We start from the raw sequence: 18,020 nt of genomic DNA, 5'->3' as shown, positions 1-18,020 counted from the left end.
AATGCAACCTTCTCTAGCTTTGACCGATTAGTTTGAGGAGCGGCAAGTGAAGTTTGCCTAGAAGGGCCCTTGGCTAACTCAGTGGTCTACATGGAGGAAAGCACTAAAAAGGTTAGATTCTCCAGATGGCGCTTGTAAAACAGTAGCACATCTGTACGTGCTTTATTGCAGTCGCTACCCTCTTTTCAAGGCCTTCAGCTTTTTGCACATTCCTTTACGATAACAATGACACACACGGAGCATTCCACGCGGGGAAGCAACCACAGACCACCATGGGAAATCGATTTAAATCCTGGCACGCAAAGCGCGTACACTCGCCTTATTTCGTTATTGCCAGAGCTTCTTATAAGGCAGAATTAGAGCTGAATTATACTAAAAGGAAAACACCCATTATTTTCTCGCAAAGCAGTTCAGTAATCTCCATGGGGACCACCCACATCGTCTCTCACTGAAACGGCGATAAAACATCTCGAGTTTCTCCCCCCGTATCCTCTAAACTCTGAAACTACTATTTCCTCCGCTTCCTTCTTCCTATCGAGAACGTGCATTGCACCTTCAGGCACCCAAAGTCCCCGGCAGCGCCGTGATAGGCGTACTTACCGATAGACTGCCGCATGCTAGCCCCTTCAGCGCAGCCCTCAGAGACACTCCTTCCATTGAAAAACCAGCATATTTACTATTCAGGAACGCGAAATGCACGAGCATTGGTGTTCTTAGAACTAGCGGGTCGGCACCCTTCCTGCCTTTAACCCCATTCTTACCAAGTTTCACGGAAGTGAGATAACGGCATACAAATATACCAAGAACTATGGAAGTTAGTACGAAACATTCTGTGAATTGTTTCATGGCCTCAAAAGAAATATACCACGGTATTTTACCTCAAGAAGCATGCCGCAGTGGAGATGCCCCCCAATTTGGAGTCCCCCATAAGTAACCCATATACCAAGAAGCAAAACTCCATCCCCCTTCCGTTTTTCTTGCTGGTAGACGGGTTACATATAAAGTGTGGATTTAAACCGGAATTGGCGTTTAGTCTCTTTGCCATCTGCAAGGCTAACCCCGGGGGCTGCGCGCGCCGCAAAAGGCAGCAATGCTGACTTCTTCATCGTAGCACACTCAAGAGAAAGGAAATCAGGAGCAAATCAAGATAAATTTTGAGAAGCTGGAAATGCTTTAAAAACAAGGTTTGAAGGTGCTCAAGAGAACGGAGGGTGCCATTTCGACACAGTGTTTGCCGAAGAAGTTGAAAGCTTATTACTTTCGGTTACGACGTGAAGTCCAGGCTTTACGCCACACGAAAATATGTTAAGGATGGACAGTTTCCTTGATGGGTGAAAGCTGTTCTTCACATCTTGGGGTTTGGATTGGAGGTAGGCGGAGGATCTGCCTCAATGAGTCGAGCGGTCCTCTGGAATATAATGTGGGGCACGAAGTCCTTGAAGATGTCAGAAACGCAAAACGCACACACAGAGAACACGGCGGATGAAGAATTCCGACAGAAGCACATCCATTGAGACAAATGTATGCACGCAGAGCAACCACAGTCCTTTCCCCCTGTGTCTAGTAAAAGGGCCAGGAGGGTTCCCTTCCGCATAGTAGGGTATAGGCGTCTCAGCGGGAGGTATCAGGACGCCCTCATACAAATACAAACTCCAGGCCGACAATTTCATGTGCACATATTCACGTGTATGTGGGTCGACAGGCATAAACGCGCACTGAATGCATGCGGATGCCCACATGAGTGCAGACGCTCACGCATACAGGCTGTTACAGCAGCCCTTGCCTATTTCAAGCACCTCGCCAACGACCCCTGACAAACGCTTGTCGCCCTATGTAATGCAGTAGCAGCCACAAGGATGAATCTCACCTGATATCTGGAAAGAAGCTTCCTGCTACTCCCGCTGCAGCAACAAGCCACATTACCCATACAAAAGTAACAGCAGCAAGTTGCAGAGGCATACGAAGACTGCTGTTGCTCCTCATGTTGGAGTTCTGAAAGAGTTCGCTATGCGACAGAAGGCCAGAATTTATGGCTGCTTGCTGCTGCTGGTGCCTGTGCTGCTCCCAGCGGAGGTAAACATGGCGCGCGTTTTTACATTGCTGAGGGGTCGAGACGCAGATACCCAGGCAACGCGATGCATCCAGAGATATATATAGCAGGAAATGTGCAGAGAACAGCCCATCCACACGCCGGCCAGCGAGACTACGGGAGAAGAAGATCGAGTGAGGGAAGCGTCTCAATTAAAAAAATGCGCAGGTAGGGAACTTGAGCGAGAGACCCTTGCCAGTGCAAGCGAGAGGCAATCAGAGGAGCAGAGACGTAAGCCTTGGTGAGCAACAAAGGCGGCAGGCACAATACGAAGCGATAGTTTTGGAGCGGAGGGGACTGCTTCTCGTTGTGGTCGTAGGGGCGTACTGCATGGAGCTGGGGGAGAAGTATCAATGAGCGGAGAGATCCTAGCACAAGACACAGGCCCCCGATGGATAAAAATGCTGAGGCAGCGACAGACGCACTCCTGCAGCGGGCAAAACACAGAAAACGCGCATGGCTTTGCGATTCTACACCCACGCACTGAGTCTAAGGGTACTAAATGTGCCGCGAGAGAGGAAGAGAAAGATGCAGGGGCACAGCTATCGAGAGTGGAGGAAACGTGGAGAACACGCAAAACCCCCGAGGGATGCATATCCTACCAATCGTCGATGCCATATGCAATCATTGCGCAGGAGGAAGCAAGCAGGCCGTTTCGCATCCAAGAGAGATAGACATTCTCAAAGTTTAAGACTGCTGATTCGATCTGGAACAACATGCCCAATTGTTGGTGCTCATGTTGCAGCAGCTGCAATTGCTGCTGCACTTGTCGCTGCTCGTGCTGCTGCTGCTGCCGCAAGAGTCCAGCCCGTCTCAAGCCTCTTTTTCGCGAGGCTCTAAGGCTTCTTCGAAGCTCGTGCTGCTCCCGTGGCTTCTGAAGTGGCTGCTGCAGCTGCCGCTCGTCTGTGTCTCTCTGAATCCTGCGAGAGAGAGACACGATGCTAGCGAAGATGCTGAAACACGCCCCAAAGCCCGCACTCCTCTCCCTGCCCTGTCTCAGGTTCGCCTGCACAGAGCGACCAAAAGAAAGGGTAGAGGCGACAAGGAGGAGCCACCAGAAAGCGACAGCATGCGTTCAGGCTTCGCGAGGGCACACGAGGCAGAAGTGAGGGAAAGAGCGCAAGTGTCACTGGAACGATGAGGCTGAGAAGCCACAGCGGATAGAAACAGAAAGGGAGAAGAAGCCTTACCCACTGGCCACGGATGAAGAGGCAAAACGGATCAGGCCCAAGAGACGTGGATACTCGCTCCCACCGAGAGAGCACTCCACAAATAGCCTGTTAGCGCTGCTGCAGCAGTCCTTACTGAACATGCAGTTTTGCGCGTGAAAGCGGTGGCCAAAGGCAGCGATCCGAGGGTACGAGGGGGTGCTGCTAGGTCCTGGGGGGGCCCCTGCACAAACAGGAACTGTGCGGGGTGGGAGGGCCCCCCGAAGGGGGCCCCCACACTTCTGTGGTCCAACACCTCTTATCAAGGGATAGGAGGCCCTGCGGCCTGCAAATGAAGAAAGAGATAAAACCCCGAATACGCGTGATGCAGCTGCGGTCATTATTTCGAGGTGCGCCGTGCTACACCCGAAGCGCTACACTTGATACAAAAGACATGAGCAAAGAGGGCAAAAATTATGTGCCCAACTTGGGGGAGAATGAATACACCGCGGAATCGTGCGCTGGGTATGTGCCGCAGCGCTCAACGCTGGAGAGGGCGATCCAGGGGCTGCTCAATGGGCACGCATCACACAAAACGGCCGCCGATCAACCAGAGAGCAGTGCAGAAGATACGAATATATGACTATTGCTACGAATTCTGTGCTTGGGTGAGCCCTTGATGCCTTTTAATCAGCGTCCCCTCGCCGTATCGAGACATACAGCAGCGGGCCCAGCACGAGCCAGGCGGAATGCCGTTCATGCACAGAAGGCTTACGGATTTGAAACACCTTCAACAAGCTTTCCACAGGGGAGCTAGAGTAACGACAATAGCAGCTTTGACGCAACAAATACGAACAGTCCTTGTAAAGCAAGCGAGCGCTGCTTAATGTACTCGGGGTGCGCATTAAAATCATCCGACCTTTCAGTCCGCGCTCATTTGTCCGGCAGAGCCTATCCAGCAACGGCATGTCAAAAGAAAGAGGAACGCAGAAAAGTAGGCGAGATGAGTAGAGCATCTGGTAAGCGACATATGGGCACCCAATTCGCGTGCAAAGCAATTCAATACCGCGCATGGAATGCGCGTTCTCTTTTAGCCTGGGGTGTTTACTTTGCTTCTATTCTCTAGATCCCTTTTCATACCTCATATTTTTTCCTCTAAGCCTGTGTATGGGAAGACTCATTATTAGTATGCAATGTCTGCACTACAGCAGGCCTAGTATATACACCCAGATAGCCATTCCGGGCACACAAATGCTCGCTCACCGACTAAGTAACGCTACTGCTGCACTTAAATTAAGCTGCAAACCAGAGGATTAGAGAACTACCAGCCAGTGCTCGAATGCTATTCAAATGCATATGGTAGGCCTGCCGCAGCCTACACCTTGCACGCTAATAAGGAGCTTCCGCGCACACACGGGCCTAGGGAGGAAAAAGTGAGGAGTGAAAGGGGCAGTCGAAAACAGAAACAAAGTAGATCCGCTATGCAAAGAGACGACACTCGGCAGAGGGAAGAAGAGGGGATGGTCAAATGCTGATTAGAAGCAACGAATAAAACCTGCCATATCAACAGGTGAAATACCACACGTCTGGTGGCTTTTGTGGAGAATAAAGAAAGCGCCTCAAAGGGGCACGGACACCCTCTTTTTAGCGCGATAAGAGGCCTCTTTGGCATATTTCGAGCAGGAGCCGGCTAAAAGAAGCTGAAGCAGAGAAGAATGAGCACTACGCAATGGTCACTAGATCCCCACTTCACAAGAAGCCTGCTGGCTAGCAGGACAACACAGCTAGCCACAGGTGTGTATGGCTGGTTACAGGCTGCTATGGCTAGCCAAAGGGGTCATTGTACGCAAAAACATGTCGAACCCAGCTGCAGGCAGCGCTGCTCTGCATCACGTCGGGGAGGCGGCCAACTGCTTGAGCTTGTCGTTAAGAAGCTGATTTGCGCGTCTCACAGCATCATCTGTCATGTGCTGGAGCTGTTGTTCCTTCTCACGTTTGAGGGACTCATCTGCCCCCTTAGTTTGGGAACATACACTGTGAAGCTTTGATCTGAAATCCTGGCGAACCCGGCGAACTTGCACTTTGCACTGCACCATACAGAGCAGTATCACCAGCAGATGCCAAAGCGAAAAGGTAATGCGAATTCCCCAATAGGGACAAGAGCAGGGCGCCTGACCAGGCCTACATGCGAAGAGAAGTCTGTCTACAGTCCAGAGAGATGGAGCAGAGACACACACAGAAAAGAGAGAGTAGACACGGGAGCGCCAGAATCACGGGAAACGACATGTCACATGATGCCAACAGAAAGAAGGGATGGAGAGGCAGACGGCCCAAGAGGATCAGAGCGGAATCTACGCTTGCATACAGACGAGGGACAGAATGGTCTATGAAGAAGGAAACCGTTTGGCAACAAAAACATACATGGCCCTATACATATATGCGAAAACAAGGTCAGTGTACAGCTAACCCCTTCTGCCGCAGCCTTCGCTTGAGACACAAAAGAACTCCGGAGCTCCTCCGTCATCTGCACAGAACAACCAGCCACCCAGTTCTAACCTACACACATGCAGCCCTGCATGCTGGAACCTCCCTTACCTAAATTGCTTTTGCTCCAAGGGCCAAAGCCTGAAGCTGCAAATTTCAGCTCTGAACCCCTGGAGCTTAATACCTTAGGGAGCTGCACGCGGACGATTGTCGGCCCCTCTTCAGTGATACTCCAACGCTCATCCGTCTGGCGGAGAGCAGACACCACCTGCAGGAAGCACTCCAGTGTACAGACAGCTTTTGCTCTGCTTATGTGCCGCAGGTTATCGAGCATTCAGGCAGCGTCAATGAATTTCGACAATTTGAAGCAGTCAGGAGCACCGAAGCGGCAAAGCCCCAAATCCAAGTGCGATTTTGGTGTACAACAGCAGCTGCTGCCGCAGTAGCTGCTGTTGTTGTCGATGCAGTGTCGGGTGTATCAGTATTTTCAGCATTCGCAGCACAATGTCACGGCCAGTTCAAGGAGCAGCAATGAGACCGCAGCCCTACCTTCGAGAGGTGCTGATCGTTAAAAATCGTGAGCCTCACGAACGAGTTACCCCGAATGAGCACCTGTGCTAACTCGCCTAGTCGCTTGGTGCTGCCTGTACAGCCCCAAAGTACATGCCGCCCGAGTATACACCCCAAAACCTTATAAGGCGAAGAAGAAAACAAAACAGCGAAGCAACGATACACCGCTAGCCCCACATGCACTCGACACCTCGACGCCCCTAAGCAAACTGTGGAGTCTACAGATCGATCCAACGAAGTGGCCTCATGCCAATGGCGTCAAAGTTCGCATGCAGCTCCATAAGAATCATTCAGTGAATATAATAAGATTTTGGTATTGCTGCAGCTTGATCCTTCGGGACTGCGCTCCAGACTTACCACCGACGTGGACTTGGATCTGCTCGAAAACCTCCACATGGGGTCGGGATATCTGCATCTCCTTGAGCTTTCCTGCAAGATGCTGAAGCTGATTCTCCATTTGCTGCCTGGCTGCTTCCGCCTCCGCCTCAAAGCCCTCGAGCCCTGCTGCTGCTCTGCCCTCCCGCTCTGCCCCTTTTCTTCTTTGCTGGCGCTGATACTGGCAATCGCGACTGTCATCATCTACCTCGCCTGCATGTTCTCCCATATTTGCTGCGTCGGGGTTAATCTTTCTGAGGAGCCGTCGCAGCTTCTTTTCTTTGGCGGTCTCTCCGCCCTTCTGCTTTCCCCCGGCAAAACAACGCACTGCGCCACCCCAGCCAGAGTACACATTACTGAGCCAACGAGGTTCCGCCGCGGCAGCCCTCATAAGAGCTCCCTCCCTTCCGTTGCAGAAGTATCTGCAGTCATTTCTTAAGTACAGACTGGGAGGGGCCGTGGGAACCCAAGGGCCCTGTAGCTGGCTGGCCAGCGCCCCCAACGATGAGGAAACGCGAAACTGGGAGCTCCCACTCCGAGCCAAGGAAAGCTGCATTCTGAAGCATGCACGGATGCATTCAAGCCACTAAGTCCAGAAAGGAAGAAAATTTCCCGCAGATGATCTTGCTGCATCTGCAGCAGCAGGCGGTGCTGCTGGTGTTCTATAGGGATAGTGCCTGCGGCGATGCTGGCGCTACTACGACCCTTAAAGTGGTATGAGTGTATAAAAGGAAACAGACCCATGGATGCGTCTGAAATGCTGTAACGGAGTGGCAGCTACAATGAGCAGCAAACCACTTGACTCGTTTCTGTATTCGCCATTGCTGCATGCCCGGCACTCTACCCAATCAGGGGCCAGTAGCTCCCATTAGCTACATTCTACGATACCCACCTGTACTTGAGCCGCTTGACAACGCACCAGGCATTGCTGAGGCGCATTGAGAGAGCGACCGCAGGTAGACTCGAGCAGTGGGGCTGGAGTCGTGCATGCAGGTGGCCTACAGGGAGGGCTTGAAGCTCATGAAGTAACTGTGTTTACCGCTGAGTCTATTGCATTACCGTCCTGTTTCATCTTTTGCGATTTCATACAAAATCTTTGACGAGTAAAGCCGCCGGTGTTCCCTCTGTGAAGCCGTGAGTCTTTCGGCAACTTACAGTCTCGATGGCTGCAGCAGGGAGGCATTTTTAGGCAAAGATCTTTTTAGCTTTGCTTTATTCAGTCAGTATTAAATTCCGTAGAGCTCAAATAATGGTCTAGGAGAATTAAGTGAGCAATATATGAAAGGCTTCACGCCGCAATTATTTGCCTGCCTTCGTGGGCTCACGCGAAGACCCCACGAGGCCTTCTGATCTGAAAGGCCGGACGGATATAAACATCTGTTGGGAGTTGAGAAGAAGGTACGCCAGCGGAAAAGGGAGGATACCGATTCTGAAAGGAGGAAAAGGCCAAGAACCGACTGGAAACGTAGGGAGAGCCACAAGTACACATATAGATATACTTTCAGGGAAACCAGAAGGAAGAATCACAGGAACTAAAATGGACCAAAATGGAGGTCTAGGTCACAGATCGAATTCTAAGGAAGTCGGGTGGGACGACATATTCAGAAATGTACGTTTGCATGTGTGTCACTGCACGTTTTAATTCTTGCCTTCAGGCTGCCTTTGGCGTTTGTGTGCTTTTTCCGTTCTGCGCTTGTTCCCTCCCATAAGCCCTTTTAGCACATCTGGTTCTTCCTGCCTTAGGTGCTTAATCGCCGCCGTGATTCAGAAGATAGGTTAGAGGCCTCAAGTCCTTTAGGCGTTCCACCATTGGCGCAGCAGTTATCCCCATGTGGCACTACGTATGTAAAACTACAGCCAAGCAAAGACCTCACGATTCTTGCCTCTACATCAGACGAGACCATTCAGGCTGTTAAGGTAAGAACGAACATCTCGGGCGTAAGATACAAGGTTCGATACCTGGATACATATGAGTTTCGAAGAGAAGAGTGTATCCACGACGGGAAACTAGCGGGTTCCGTAGTCGCAGGCGCCTTCTTTGGACGCCTTTCGCTATTGAGGCTCGCTTTTGAGTTTTGGTGTACGTCTTCGGGTCTGTAAAATGTGCAAATTACCTCGGACTTTGAGTGCCATTTTTTCTTGTGCAGACCCTCGCCAATGCGTTGTCTCACCGGTGGCGTTTTATTGGCCGTTACAAAACGCCTCAGCCCTCCCCAGGGGTCCATGTGGTGTCTTTCCCTGCTTCCCAGTGCGGCGGGTGTCCAAGTGGAAAACATGCAGAAAATGGAGCACATACACAAAGCATGAAGGGCTGCTTATCAGCCCGTGGCCCCTGTAATTGTAGCGTCTGTGATGGGGAGGGCACGCCCATGCCTTTTGAAGCAGTTAGCAAGGAGCCACACTTTGAGCCATTCAGTGTCAAGGTGCCGCCGAGCTGTGCGGCCAAATTTAAATTCGTCGACGGTGTCATACAGGTGAGTGAACAGATGGACGGACGAAACTGAACAACAATGCTCAGGCCACATGGGTTATCTGTCGGCCTCGCACGTGACTTGTTTTTTTATGGGTAAAAGATATGGCTCGAGGCAACGCGCTGTTACCTTGCGTACCACTTCATTTGTTGTGCTTGTGATTCTCGTCTTGTTCCCACCTGAGAGTAGTTGGCAGTTTCTACTGCTCCCGGCGACTTTCAGGTACACGACTGGTTCATTTCGTGCTGTCGCTACCAAAGGGCGTTTGTCCTTCGAGGATCTGCAGCACTTGTGGACAGCTCTAGATGCAGTGAAACAAAAACCTGCACATTCTGCCTTTGTTGCTTTTGCATTCCTTCCTGCCAATGCAGGTGTTCTGGAAACCCGGAAAGGACTCCGAAGATCTTCCGCTTCTGTGGGATGCGAACACCATTCCCACGGTTCGGGAATACCTTGCCGCGCTGCAGGACGTCATGATTGCCGTTCAAGATCCAGGTAACAGCGTATTCCAAAGCAGAAGTCACACGATCTTGTGCTAGTGGCTTGATCCTCTTACCTATTTCGCTGAGGCCGTTCGAAACGCAGTCATTTTTGAGGGAACCTTACTTCGACTGCGGCGGCTGTCTGTAACTGGGGGGCTGCTCGGAGGTCATAGGCGCTTACGACCCCAGCAATAGGGGGTGTTTGGGTTCATTTCTTTACTAGTTGATCAAATGGAAAAAAAAGGTCCAATGCGTTTTGCGAGGTGTGCATTTTGTACCCCGTTTACATGTATCCTCTCGTGGCCCTTGTATGCCATCGTTTATAATGGTTGAATATGGTGTGCGTCTTTTTGATATGCAGCTTGCAAGACGTTCTGCTACAGAAGGCTGAAATTCTTGGAGGGAAAATTCAATTTTCATTTGATGTTTAACTCCAGTGAGCGCACACAGGATACTCATGAACATTGATGCCGTACAATCTACTTGATTGATGCAACAATACCCACAAGTAGAATGAGTATCTCTTCGCTGTGAGATATTATCAGGCGCTCTATGGGAACCAATTACCACCCTCCAGCACGGGAATTCTTCGTAGCTCATTTGGGTGCACATTTGTCCAACGATGTCATTCATGTGCTACTTTGTGTTTCGGTAGTTTGCCTGAATTCTTTCATTCGTCGTGGCGTATGGTCGTTCTTGCCGATGTTGTTTACCGTACAGCCAATTTGCCAATTGAACTGCGCTTCGCACTGCGTTGCTCAGTTCTTTGCTGTGTGAGCTCTAGCGTACTCGCGAAGTGACTGGTTGTATTGATTGCGCTCTTTTTTTGTCAATGCTACATCCTCATGCTGCACATGCAGGCACAGAAATAGAAGAGACAAAGAATAATAAACACCGTGATTTTTATAATGTAAGAAAAGTGGACACACACGTTCACCACTCGGCCTGCATGCAACAGAAGCACCTGCTTCGATTTATTAGGTGAGGCGCCTATTTGGCTTGAATGATCAAAATTGAGGGGTTGGGGTTGAATGCAGACCTTCTCTCCTTGTATTGTTATGGAAGAAGACCTTGCTCTCTGGACCCGGGGTCATCATAAAAATCTCAACGGAATTACATTCGAGGGATTGGAGATCTGCTTGTTAATAATTGACTATTTTCTAGAATACACTCGTTCTTTACTACAAAAGAATTGTAATAGTACGCGTCGGTTCTGGTGCCTTCTGCAGAAAAAAGTACAGAACAGAGGGCAACACAGTGGTCGCCGAAGAAGGAGGCCAGGGAGTTACTCTTCGTGATTTGTTTGACAGAGAACTCGGATTTAGCGCTAGAGAGGCATCCGTCGACCATCTCAATGTTCACGCACTCGGTATGTGGGTATGGAGACTAGCCATTACGGTGGAGACTTTTACGGTGTTTGGGGCTTCTGGAGAGGCTCTCAGTGTTTGATTTGTTGCGTGTACTCGCCTGCGGATGGTTGCTGATCCAAGTATGCTGTACCTTTAGGCCATAGGGGCGGTTGCTCAAGGCCCAAAAGGCGATCTGTGCGTTTGCGCAGGCTCTTGCTTTCAGAGATTTGATCTCTTTAACCAAAAGTATAACCCTTTCGGTCAGGCGCGGCTGCGCGACGTCTTCCTCAAAACAGACAATTATATCAAAGGTCCTTGTCTTGCCTCTGTTAGAGCCCTATTTTTTAAAGTTGCCCAGTTTGGAAGCCCGCATCCTCCTTGTCACCCTCACGTGGCACTCTGTTGGTGCTTCCGCCCACAGTGTCTGCCGCATTCTGCTTTCTCGCAGCTTTTGTCACTTATTTGCCGTGTTTGTTCCCCCAAACAGATTCTTTACTCGGGCCCTTGTACTCCAGTTAAGGCTTTTTTTCGCTTTCCTGGTGTGCTCCTCAGGGCGTTTTTTGGCTGAGCTGACGAAGGAAGTCATCGCGGACTTAGATGATCGCAAGTACAAAGGATGCACATATCGACTAGTTATTTGTGCATGTCTTTGGCGTTTGATCCGTGGATAAGGTGGCTTGATTTTTCCAACTAATACAAACTTTTATTTCTTTGTCCTAGTTTCCAATACACACCACCTGAATTTATGGATGCTTCGCTGACAGCAAGGACAGCAGCACTTTTTAGTGCTATTATACCAAGATAGACAATAAGCATGTTTAATCTCACAAGCTCATCTTTACATTTACTTGCATCTTGTAGTTAGCATTGTCTGTCTCCCTGATTTTTCTGTGGTTGCCTATCCTGTTTCGTGCACATAGTGAGCTTCCTTGCGTCTTCCTCTAAGGTACCTTGTGTTTTGTTCTGTGTCTTGTGTCCTATCTTATTCTTACTACTCGATCTCATTTTTCATTACTGCGCTCTCCTGGATGCCTCCCTCTGCCTTCTTCTGTGTCGCCTCCTCAGATACCAGCATGCGGAGTGGCGTGTGTCTATTTACGGGAGGTCTCCAGATGAGTGGTCAAGGCTTGCGGCGTGGGTCGTGGATAACGGTCTACACTCCCGCAGAGTTCGATGGTTGGTTCAGGTGCCGAGGTATGTTTGATACAGGCAATTAGAGGTAGAAATGCGCAGAGTCGCCCACCCAGCTCATTGGACGATAAAGGAATGGGCTGTCTAAGTAAAATGCGGGCATACTTGCGGACAGCAAGCAATCGAAAAACTATGCCAAAACGCGGTGCAGTGTGTACTGTTGTATATATCCAGGCCAAACAAGTTTACTACTCTGTTGGCGCATTTCTCTTGTATCATTGAATAAAGGGCAATTTTCTATGATTGCGTGGGAGTCGCGTATTTTCCTGATGTCCCTTTTGCGTTGCAGACTGTATCACGTGTATCGAAAGCGCGGTGAAGTGCCTGATTTTGGCACACTGCTGCGCAACGTGTTTGAGCCGCTTTTTGAAGCCGTGAAAAACCCAGAAAAGCATCGCAAGATATATCTATTTCTACAGGCGGTAAGCAACCAACGCAGACCCTGTTACTCGTGCTGTGGCCGCGGCTCGCGCTGCTGCTACTTCTCCGAATTTGGCAGACACTGTTCTTCCCTACTGGTTAAGTCGGGGGAATGGGGAAGAAGGCTCTGGTAAGCAGGTGTTTTGGGGCTTGGGAGCGTGGTAAAGGGCGAAAAAGGAGGAGATACTTATTCATCTTGTTCTTGGCATTTACAGTAAAGCGGTCTCATTGGTGCCTCACTGACAGTCCCCTGGAAATGCCTCGCGGTGAATTCATGAGTTGTTTATTCATTGGTTTTGGCTGGGAGCATCAAGCTTTCGCTTGGCCCTATACACGGTTCTTCATGCAGCTGAATCTTTACTAATTTGTAGGCTGCAGCATGGATCTTTCCGTTTTCCCCTGGCTTTTCCAGTCCCGTGTATCAGCCACGCTTCGCATATCCGTTTGTATGTGCTCGTGGTGGCACGATTTTAGAATGTAATTATCACTGACCATGCAGCGGTGTCCAGAATGGATGTCCAGATTTCTACGCCCGTTGCGGCTCTCCCTTATCCGATAGTGGCTTCGGTGTGTGGCTGTGATTGGATTACTGTGCAACATACGTGAATTCTTTAGCGAGCTTCTGTTGCCTAACAAACAGGCGAGACACACCTTCTGAATCGCCGTATGTGTGCAGCCAACTTGTGTAGCTAGCTCCAGCATATAACGTCGCATGCTATGCGTCCAAATGTACATGGTGTGAATGCTCAGATGGTTGGATTCGACTCTGTGGATGATGAGTCGCGCGTCTCCAAGTACACAATGGAAGGAGGAGAACTTCCAAGCCCCTCTGAGTGGACGAGCGACAACAACCCTCCATATTCCTACTGGGCGTATTACATGTATGCGAATATTCGCGCGCTGAATCTCTTCTTGGAGGCGCGAAATATGAAGACCTTGAGCTTCAGGTTCGTAGGAGCGCCGGAGGCGCTGGTTTAGCTATGCGGGCATTCATATGTACGTGTCTTGGTAGACTACTTGCTTGCGCTTCGTTTGTCGACGCCACTTGGTAGGCAGTAGTTTGTACAATTAAATGTATACTTAACCATCTGGGGACTAGGATGAGATCTTCAGACCATGAATTTTCGAATAACTGCATGCTCTAAAACGCTTTTCATGGTCCATCGGCGCATGTCTTTTTGCCCATTGTCGGTGCTGTAGAATTGCAGATTACAGCATGATGCCTGATTCTAATGCATTGCTGAGGGCTTTGTAATAAGCGGTATATAATGGATATCCTTCAGAAATTCGAGCATCCAGGCAGCAGGTAGTTGAGTCGCATGACGTGTTCGTTTATTCTTGATCTCAACGGTGATCTCCTGTTTTCGCGTTTTGCAGGCCCCATTGCGGAGAGGCGGGAAGCATTAGCCACTTGGCGGCTGCCTTTTTGTTGGCCGATGGTATAAACCATGGTATTCTTCTTAAGGGCGCCCCGGTGTTGCAGTACATGTTCTTCCTGAAGCAAATAGGAATTGCCGTATCTCCGCTGTCCAACAATGCCCTCTTCGTAGATATTGGTAAACGCGATGTGCATTTAAGTGCACACATGCACACACTAGAGAAATTGGCCGGCAACAAAATCCTAGTTAGCAGCCCAGGAGTTAGCGGAATAAGAAGGTTTGACTCAGTGTTCAATGGATACCGCATTTGTTGACCAAGCCTGAAAAGATACTGGTTGGCCCAGTGTCCAAGTCCTGCTTCAAATATTCAATCTTGCGTATATCTGGCACATGCACGTCTGCCCACAGTGGCAGGATCCTGAAAGCCCAGTGTCGCACACTGGTAAACCCTCCACAGGGCCGTATCGCTATGTGGCGTATGCTCTTTCCTTTAAATCATATGCCTTTTGCGCAGCCAAAAATCCTTTGTACTCCTTTTTCACGACGGGTTTGAATGTATCCCTATCCACCGACGATCCTCTGATGTTCCACTTCACCGATGAGCCCCTTCTCGAGGAGTATTCTATTGCAGCAGTACGCTGACCCCCTGGAGTATTATCTTCTCTTAAGTATTCTGGTCATGTTTTCGTCTCTCTCTTTGCACTTGCAGTGGTGGCATCCGTCTGTTATGTCTTTTGTTGGCCCTTTGGCTCCTTCTGCATGTTCGTTCTTTGTATTGTGGTGGTCCTTCCGCTTCGTTTTCTTGCATCTTAACCGCAAGTTCCCCCGTTGACAGATGCAGAGCTGGCAGCGAAGGGCCTCTGGCATCCACGACTGTCTCTGACACTGATATATCTGTGCTGCCCTGTCGGTCACGACACGCTCGCCTGTCGACGCTCAACTGCAAACCTGTTTCCCTCTATGCATTACTGTTCTCCTATGGCGATTTCAAGAATTCTTGATGCCTGTATTGAGGTCTCACTGAGTTTGTGCTGCAGCACGTCTGGAAGTTATCCCCAGTCGATTTGTGCGAACTGGCAAGGAACTCTGTGCTACAGAGGCAAGTGACTTCTCCATTTCCCCTATTTGTGCTATTAGATGTATATGTGTTCCAAGGTATCAGAGCTTGGATATATCGAAATCAGGAAGAATTACCAATAGCATTTACAGTAACAGCACTTGGAGGGTAGAGAAGAATAAACCCTGAACTGCTCTGTGCTTACTTTTCTTGGGTGGAAATGAAGGTTTTGCTTATGCTCGGTAGTATTTTTTGCTTTCCTCTGCGCCTCTTTGCCTCTGACAGCCTTGCCTCCCCTGCAATGCATTTTACCTCTCGAAGATTTTTGTCCTTTTGCCATTCTATACGTTTAGAGCCCATTGATTCGCTGTAGGTATCTGGCTTCCTACTTTTCCATTGGTATCGTTTCGCTGTCTGCCGTCTCTTTTGCAGTGGATTTGAGGTAGAGTTTAAGCGTCACTGGCTGGGAGACACATTTTGGTTGCCAGGCAGTGAAGGTAATGACATGTCTAGGACCAACGTTAGCAACATCAGACTCCAATACCGGTATGTGAAGCTTTTTCTCCCGTCGCTGCTACCCCTCCTGCTTTAACCGTAGTAAACCTGGCTACCTCTGGTCGGTATCTTGCCAGCGCTGGTACTCTTGGCGATGCCCCTGTACCCGTTCGTATATGGTTTGGTGGTCGCCCTTTGCTTCCCTGTGCCGTGCCTCTGCAGTATAGACACTTGGAGAGAAGAGTTGGAAAACATGCGGGAAATCCTCAATATGCGGATGGCTCTGACTGCAACTCAGCAACAACAGCAGCCAGAGGCTGGGGTTCTCAATACCTTCTCTTTGAGCTTGCCACCTCCGAGCCTGATACTGCAAATGCCACGCGGTGCATCTCCTGCCGATTCCCCTATGGCATCGAGAGGGAGAAACGGCACCCTTCCCTCCTCTCCAGGTTTAGTGGTCGACAAGGTGGAGTCTTCGCAAGGGGCATTAACACTGCTTCCCGCTGCAGCCTCTGGGTCTGCAATCAGTGACCTACCGTCTCCAAAGATATGCGTCACGAGCGCTTTGCCTGTCATATTATCTCCAGACTTGTCGCTGCAAAAGAATGACGAAACTAGGCAAAGGCGAAGAAGCGTGGCAGAGCAGGAGCTTGACGAGCTCTCATGCGCTGCACAACAGCTGGCTCTCTCGATGAAAATGAGCTTACCACAATCGCAAGAAAATGATGAATCCTCTTGAGCTTGAAAACAGCGTAGGGGCACGCGGAGGCTTCTCAAAGAGCCCTGAGCTTCAAAGAATGACCGTGCGTTGCTCGAGCACCTGAAAACCCTGCTGTAGATGAGAACGTCTCGGTGCCTCTTTGCTGTAGAATGCGTTCAAACATTTGCACCAGCAGCAAAGTACAATGTTGTAAGGGTCAGGCGCTCAGGGGCCTCAAACTGATGCCCAGGAAGTGCCGTACAACGCCGCATCTCTGTATACACCTATGCATACATAGGCTAGGGGGCTCTTCATAATTTGGTGTGAATACGGATATGCCCCCACCATGAAGTAATAGTTGTTAGGGTGAAGGATCTCCTTTGGGTCAATTCGGAAGGAATTGGGCCCTTATATACAGAAGTTGCACGGGTATTCAGCCGCCTTTATATTAAGCAATTAAACTGTATTGGAGGAACTGAGTTCCTTGTTCGTTCTGTTTATGCGGCCGTCTCCCAATCGTGGCTTTAAATCGTTTCTCGTGGTAAGCTCTCTTGTGGTTTTTTGTGGGATGCATGTAGAGGAATGCACATGCTTCGGCATGTGGCTAAAACAAATATACATTTTCCTCTGCTCTGCGTTGCCTCGCGGAGAGTGCACATTTAAAAGGTTCATGACTTGAAGCAGTGCGTGAGGAATAGTTAAGGGAGGCAGGTGTCGATGGTATAGAGCCAGTTCCAGTGGGGAAGGATTGAAAATAAGCAGTGCTACAAGCTTCCAAGATTAAGCGCTAAAGCCCATAGATGAAGTCTTCGATTGCCATCATAGGTTTTGTGATAAGGCATGAAGCTCATCCTCTATGCTGATGCTTTAGTACGCCTTGATTCAACGGCGCCTTTTAAATAACCAATTGCAAGGTCTCACTAGAGGCACCGACCATTTGGAATGAAACAAATTTTCGACAGACATGCTGCTCGCGGAGTATAATTTAAGCTCTTGCAGGACTTGCAAGTGGCACCACTACATCCCCCCGATGGCCGTTGGGCAGCGCTGAGATTCTGCACAACTACGACGAAAACGATTATTACAAACGTTTCAGGTGTCATAACAAGTAAGGTTATAGGGTTGCCTCCTTCTGGAGTGCCATCTGTTAAAATTGGAACGCTACAGAGAAGATTAGCAAGGACTGAAGCACAGGTGCTTTCCGCGTAAGCGTAGCGTGATCATATAGCTGTGGACCAGTCAGCCCCGAAGGTGGAATACACCAATACGCGATCGCTCTGAATCTAAGGTTGCCTTCATTTAGTGGGCCCGAGTTAGGCTCAAGAGCTTCAAACGAAGCATCTCTCAAGAGTTCAGGAAACACTCTTCCTCTCGATACATGTATTGCACTTTCTAAGGTCTCTATAGGGAGGCACTTAATTCCAGACTCAACACAGAGCATGACAGAAAGTTATTGAGCGCCCTTCCAAAAGATCTCCGCTTCCGGCATGCTCTCAACATTCATAGCACCTACCTGAGGCAGGGGGGTAGCGGAGATGCCCACTACTACACCTTTAAGCACTTCAAGCTTTCACTGCTGGCTGCACCTTCTAGCTAGAGCACACGGGCAGTGCCGAGTAGTGGAAGTGTATCGAACTCACTCTACTCTGCAACCAAGAAGAAAGCGAAGAGCCAAAACTGGGTAGTCAATCGTCTTTTATTTAAATCGAATATAACATTTAAATAATAGTACACTATTGCAGCTAGCCTCGGTACACTGAGGGAGAGCGCTCACATATCTACTGATGAGGCCACACCGGAGGGCTACCAA

General features: G+C 49.6%; 2 protein-coding genes across 2 annotated transcripts; one reads left to right on the top strand and one right to left on the bottom strand.

Annotated features, from left to right (window-relative positions):
- Positions 1-5,126: 5,126 nt before the first annotated feature.
- Positions 5,127-7,222, bottom strand: LOC34623222 (ribosome-recycling factor). Its single transcript, XM_022736351.2, has 5 exons — positions 6,649-7,222; positions 6,271-6,365; positions 5,906-5,989; positions 5,705-5,761; positions 5,127-5,324 (listed from the first exon to the last, which is right to left on the bottom strand). The coding sequence occupies exons 1-5, from the start codon at positions 7,220-7,222 to the stop codon at positions 5,127-5,129; spliced, it is 1,008 nt and encodes a 335-aa protein (XP_022590138.2).
- A 981-nt stretch (positions 7,223-8,203) lies between these two features.
- Positions 8,204-16,249, top strand: LOC34623221 (AMP deaminase 3). Its single transcript, XM_026336517.1, has 16 exons — positions 8,204-8,275; positions 8,410-8,583; positions 8,814-9,140; positions 9,509-9,632; positions 10,480-10,529; positions 10,784-10,988; positions 11,178-11,279; positions 11,521-11,575; positions 12,449-12,581; positions 13,330-13,526; positions 13,957-14,135; positions 14,473-14,591; positions 14,794-14,807; positions 15,096-15,113; positions 15,448-15,561; positions 15,733-16,249. The coding sequence occupies exons 1-16, from the start codon at positions 8,204-8,206 to the stop codon at positions 16,247-16,249; spliced, it is 2,400 nt and encodes a 799-aa protein (XP_026192302.1).
- Positions 16,250-18,020: the final 1,771 nt, after the last annotated feature.

This window comes from Cyclospora cayetanensis, unplaced genomic scaffold (genome assembly GCF_002999335.1).
Source record: "Cyclospora cayetanensis isolate NF1_C8 unplaced genomic scaffold, CcayRef3 CcayRef3_contig_130, whole genome shotgun sequence".
In the NCBI taxonomy this organism is placed as follows: Eukaryota; Apicomplexa; class Conoidasida; order Eucoccidiorida; family Eimeriidae; genus Cyclospora; species Cyclospora cayetanensis.
Note: the sequence above shows the minus strand (reverse complement) of the source record. Positions and strands in the feature narration are given on the sequence as shown.

Bases quoted from the DNA above. Each gene is read 5' to 3' on its own strand.
- LOC34623221 (XM_026336517.1), top strand. From the start codon at position 8,204: ATGGACCAAAATGGAGGTCTAGGTCACAGATCGAATTCTAAGGAAGTC. The intron at 11,280-11,520 runs GTCCTTGTCTTG...TGTGCTCCTCAG, and splicing joins AACAGACAATTATATCAAAG to GGCGTTTTTTGGCTGAGCTG. The intron at 15,562-15,732 runs GTATGTGAAGCT...GTGCCTCTGCAG, and splicing joins AACATCAGACTCCAATACCG to TATAGACACTTGGAGAGAAG.
- LOC34623222 (XM_022736351.2), bottom strand. From the start codon at position 7,222: ATGCAGCTTTCCTTGGCTCGGAGTGGGAGCTCCCAGTTTCGCGTTTCC. The intron at 5,762-5,905 runs GTATTAAGCTCC...TGTTCTGTGCAG, and splicing joins TCCGCGTGCAGCTCCCTAAG to ATGACGGAGGAGCTCCGGAG. The intron at 5,325-5,704 runs GTTAGCTGTACA...TGTATGGTGCAG, and splicing joins CGAAGGCTGCGGCAGAAGGG to TGCAAAGTGCAAGTTCGCCG.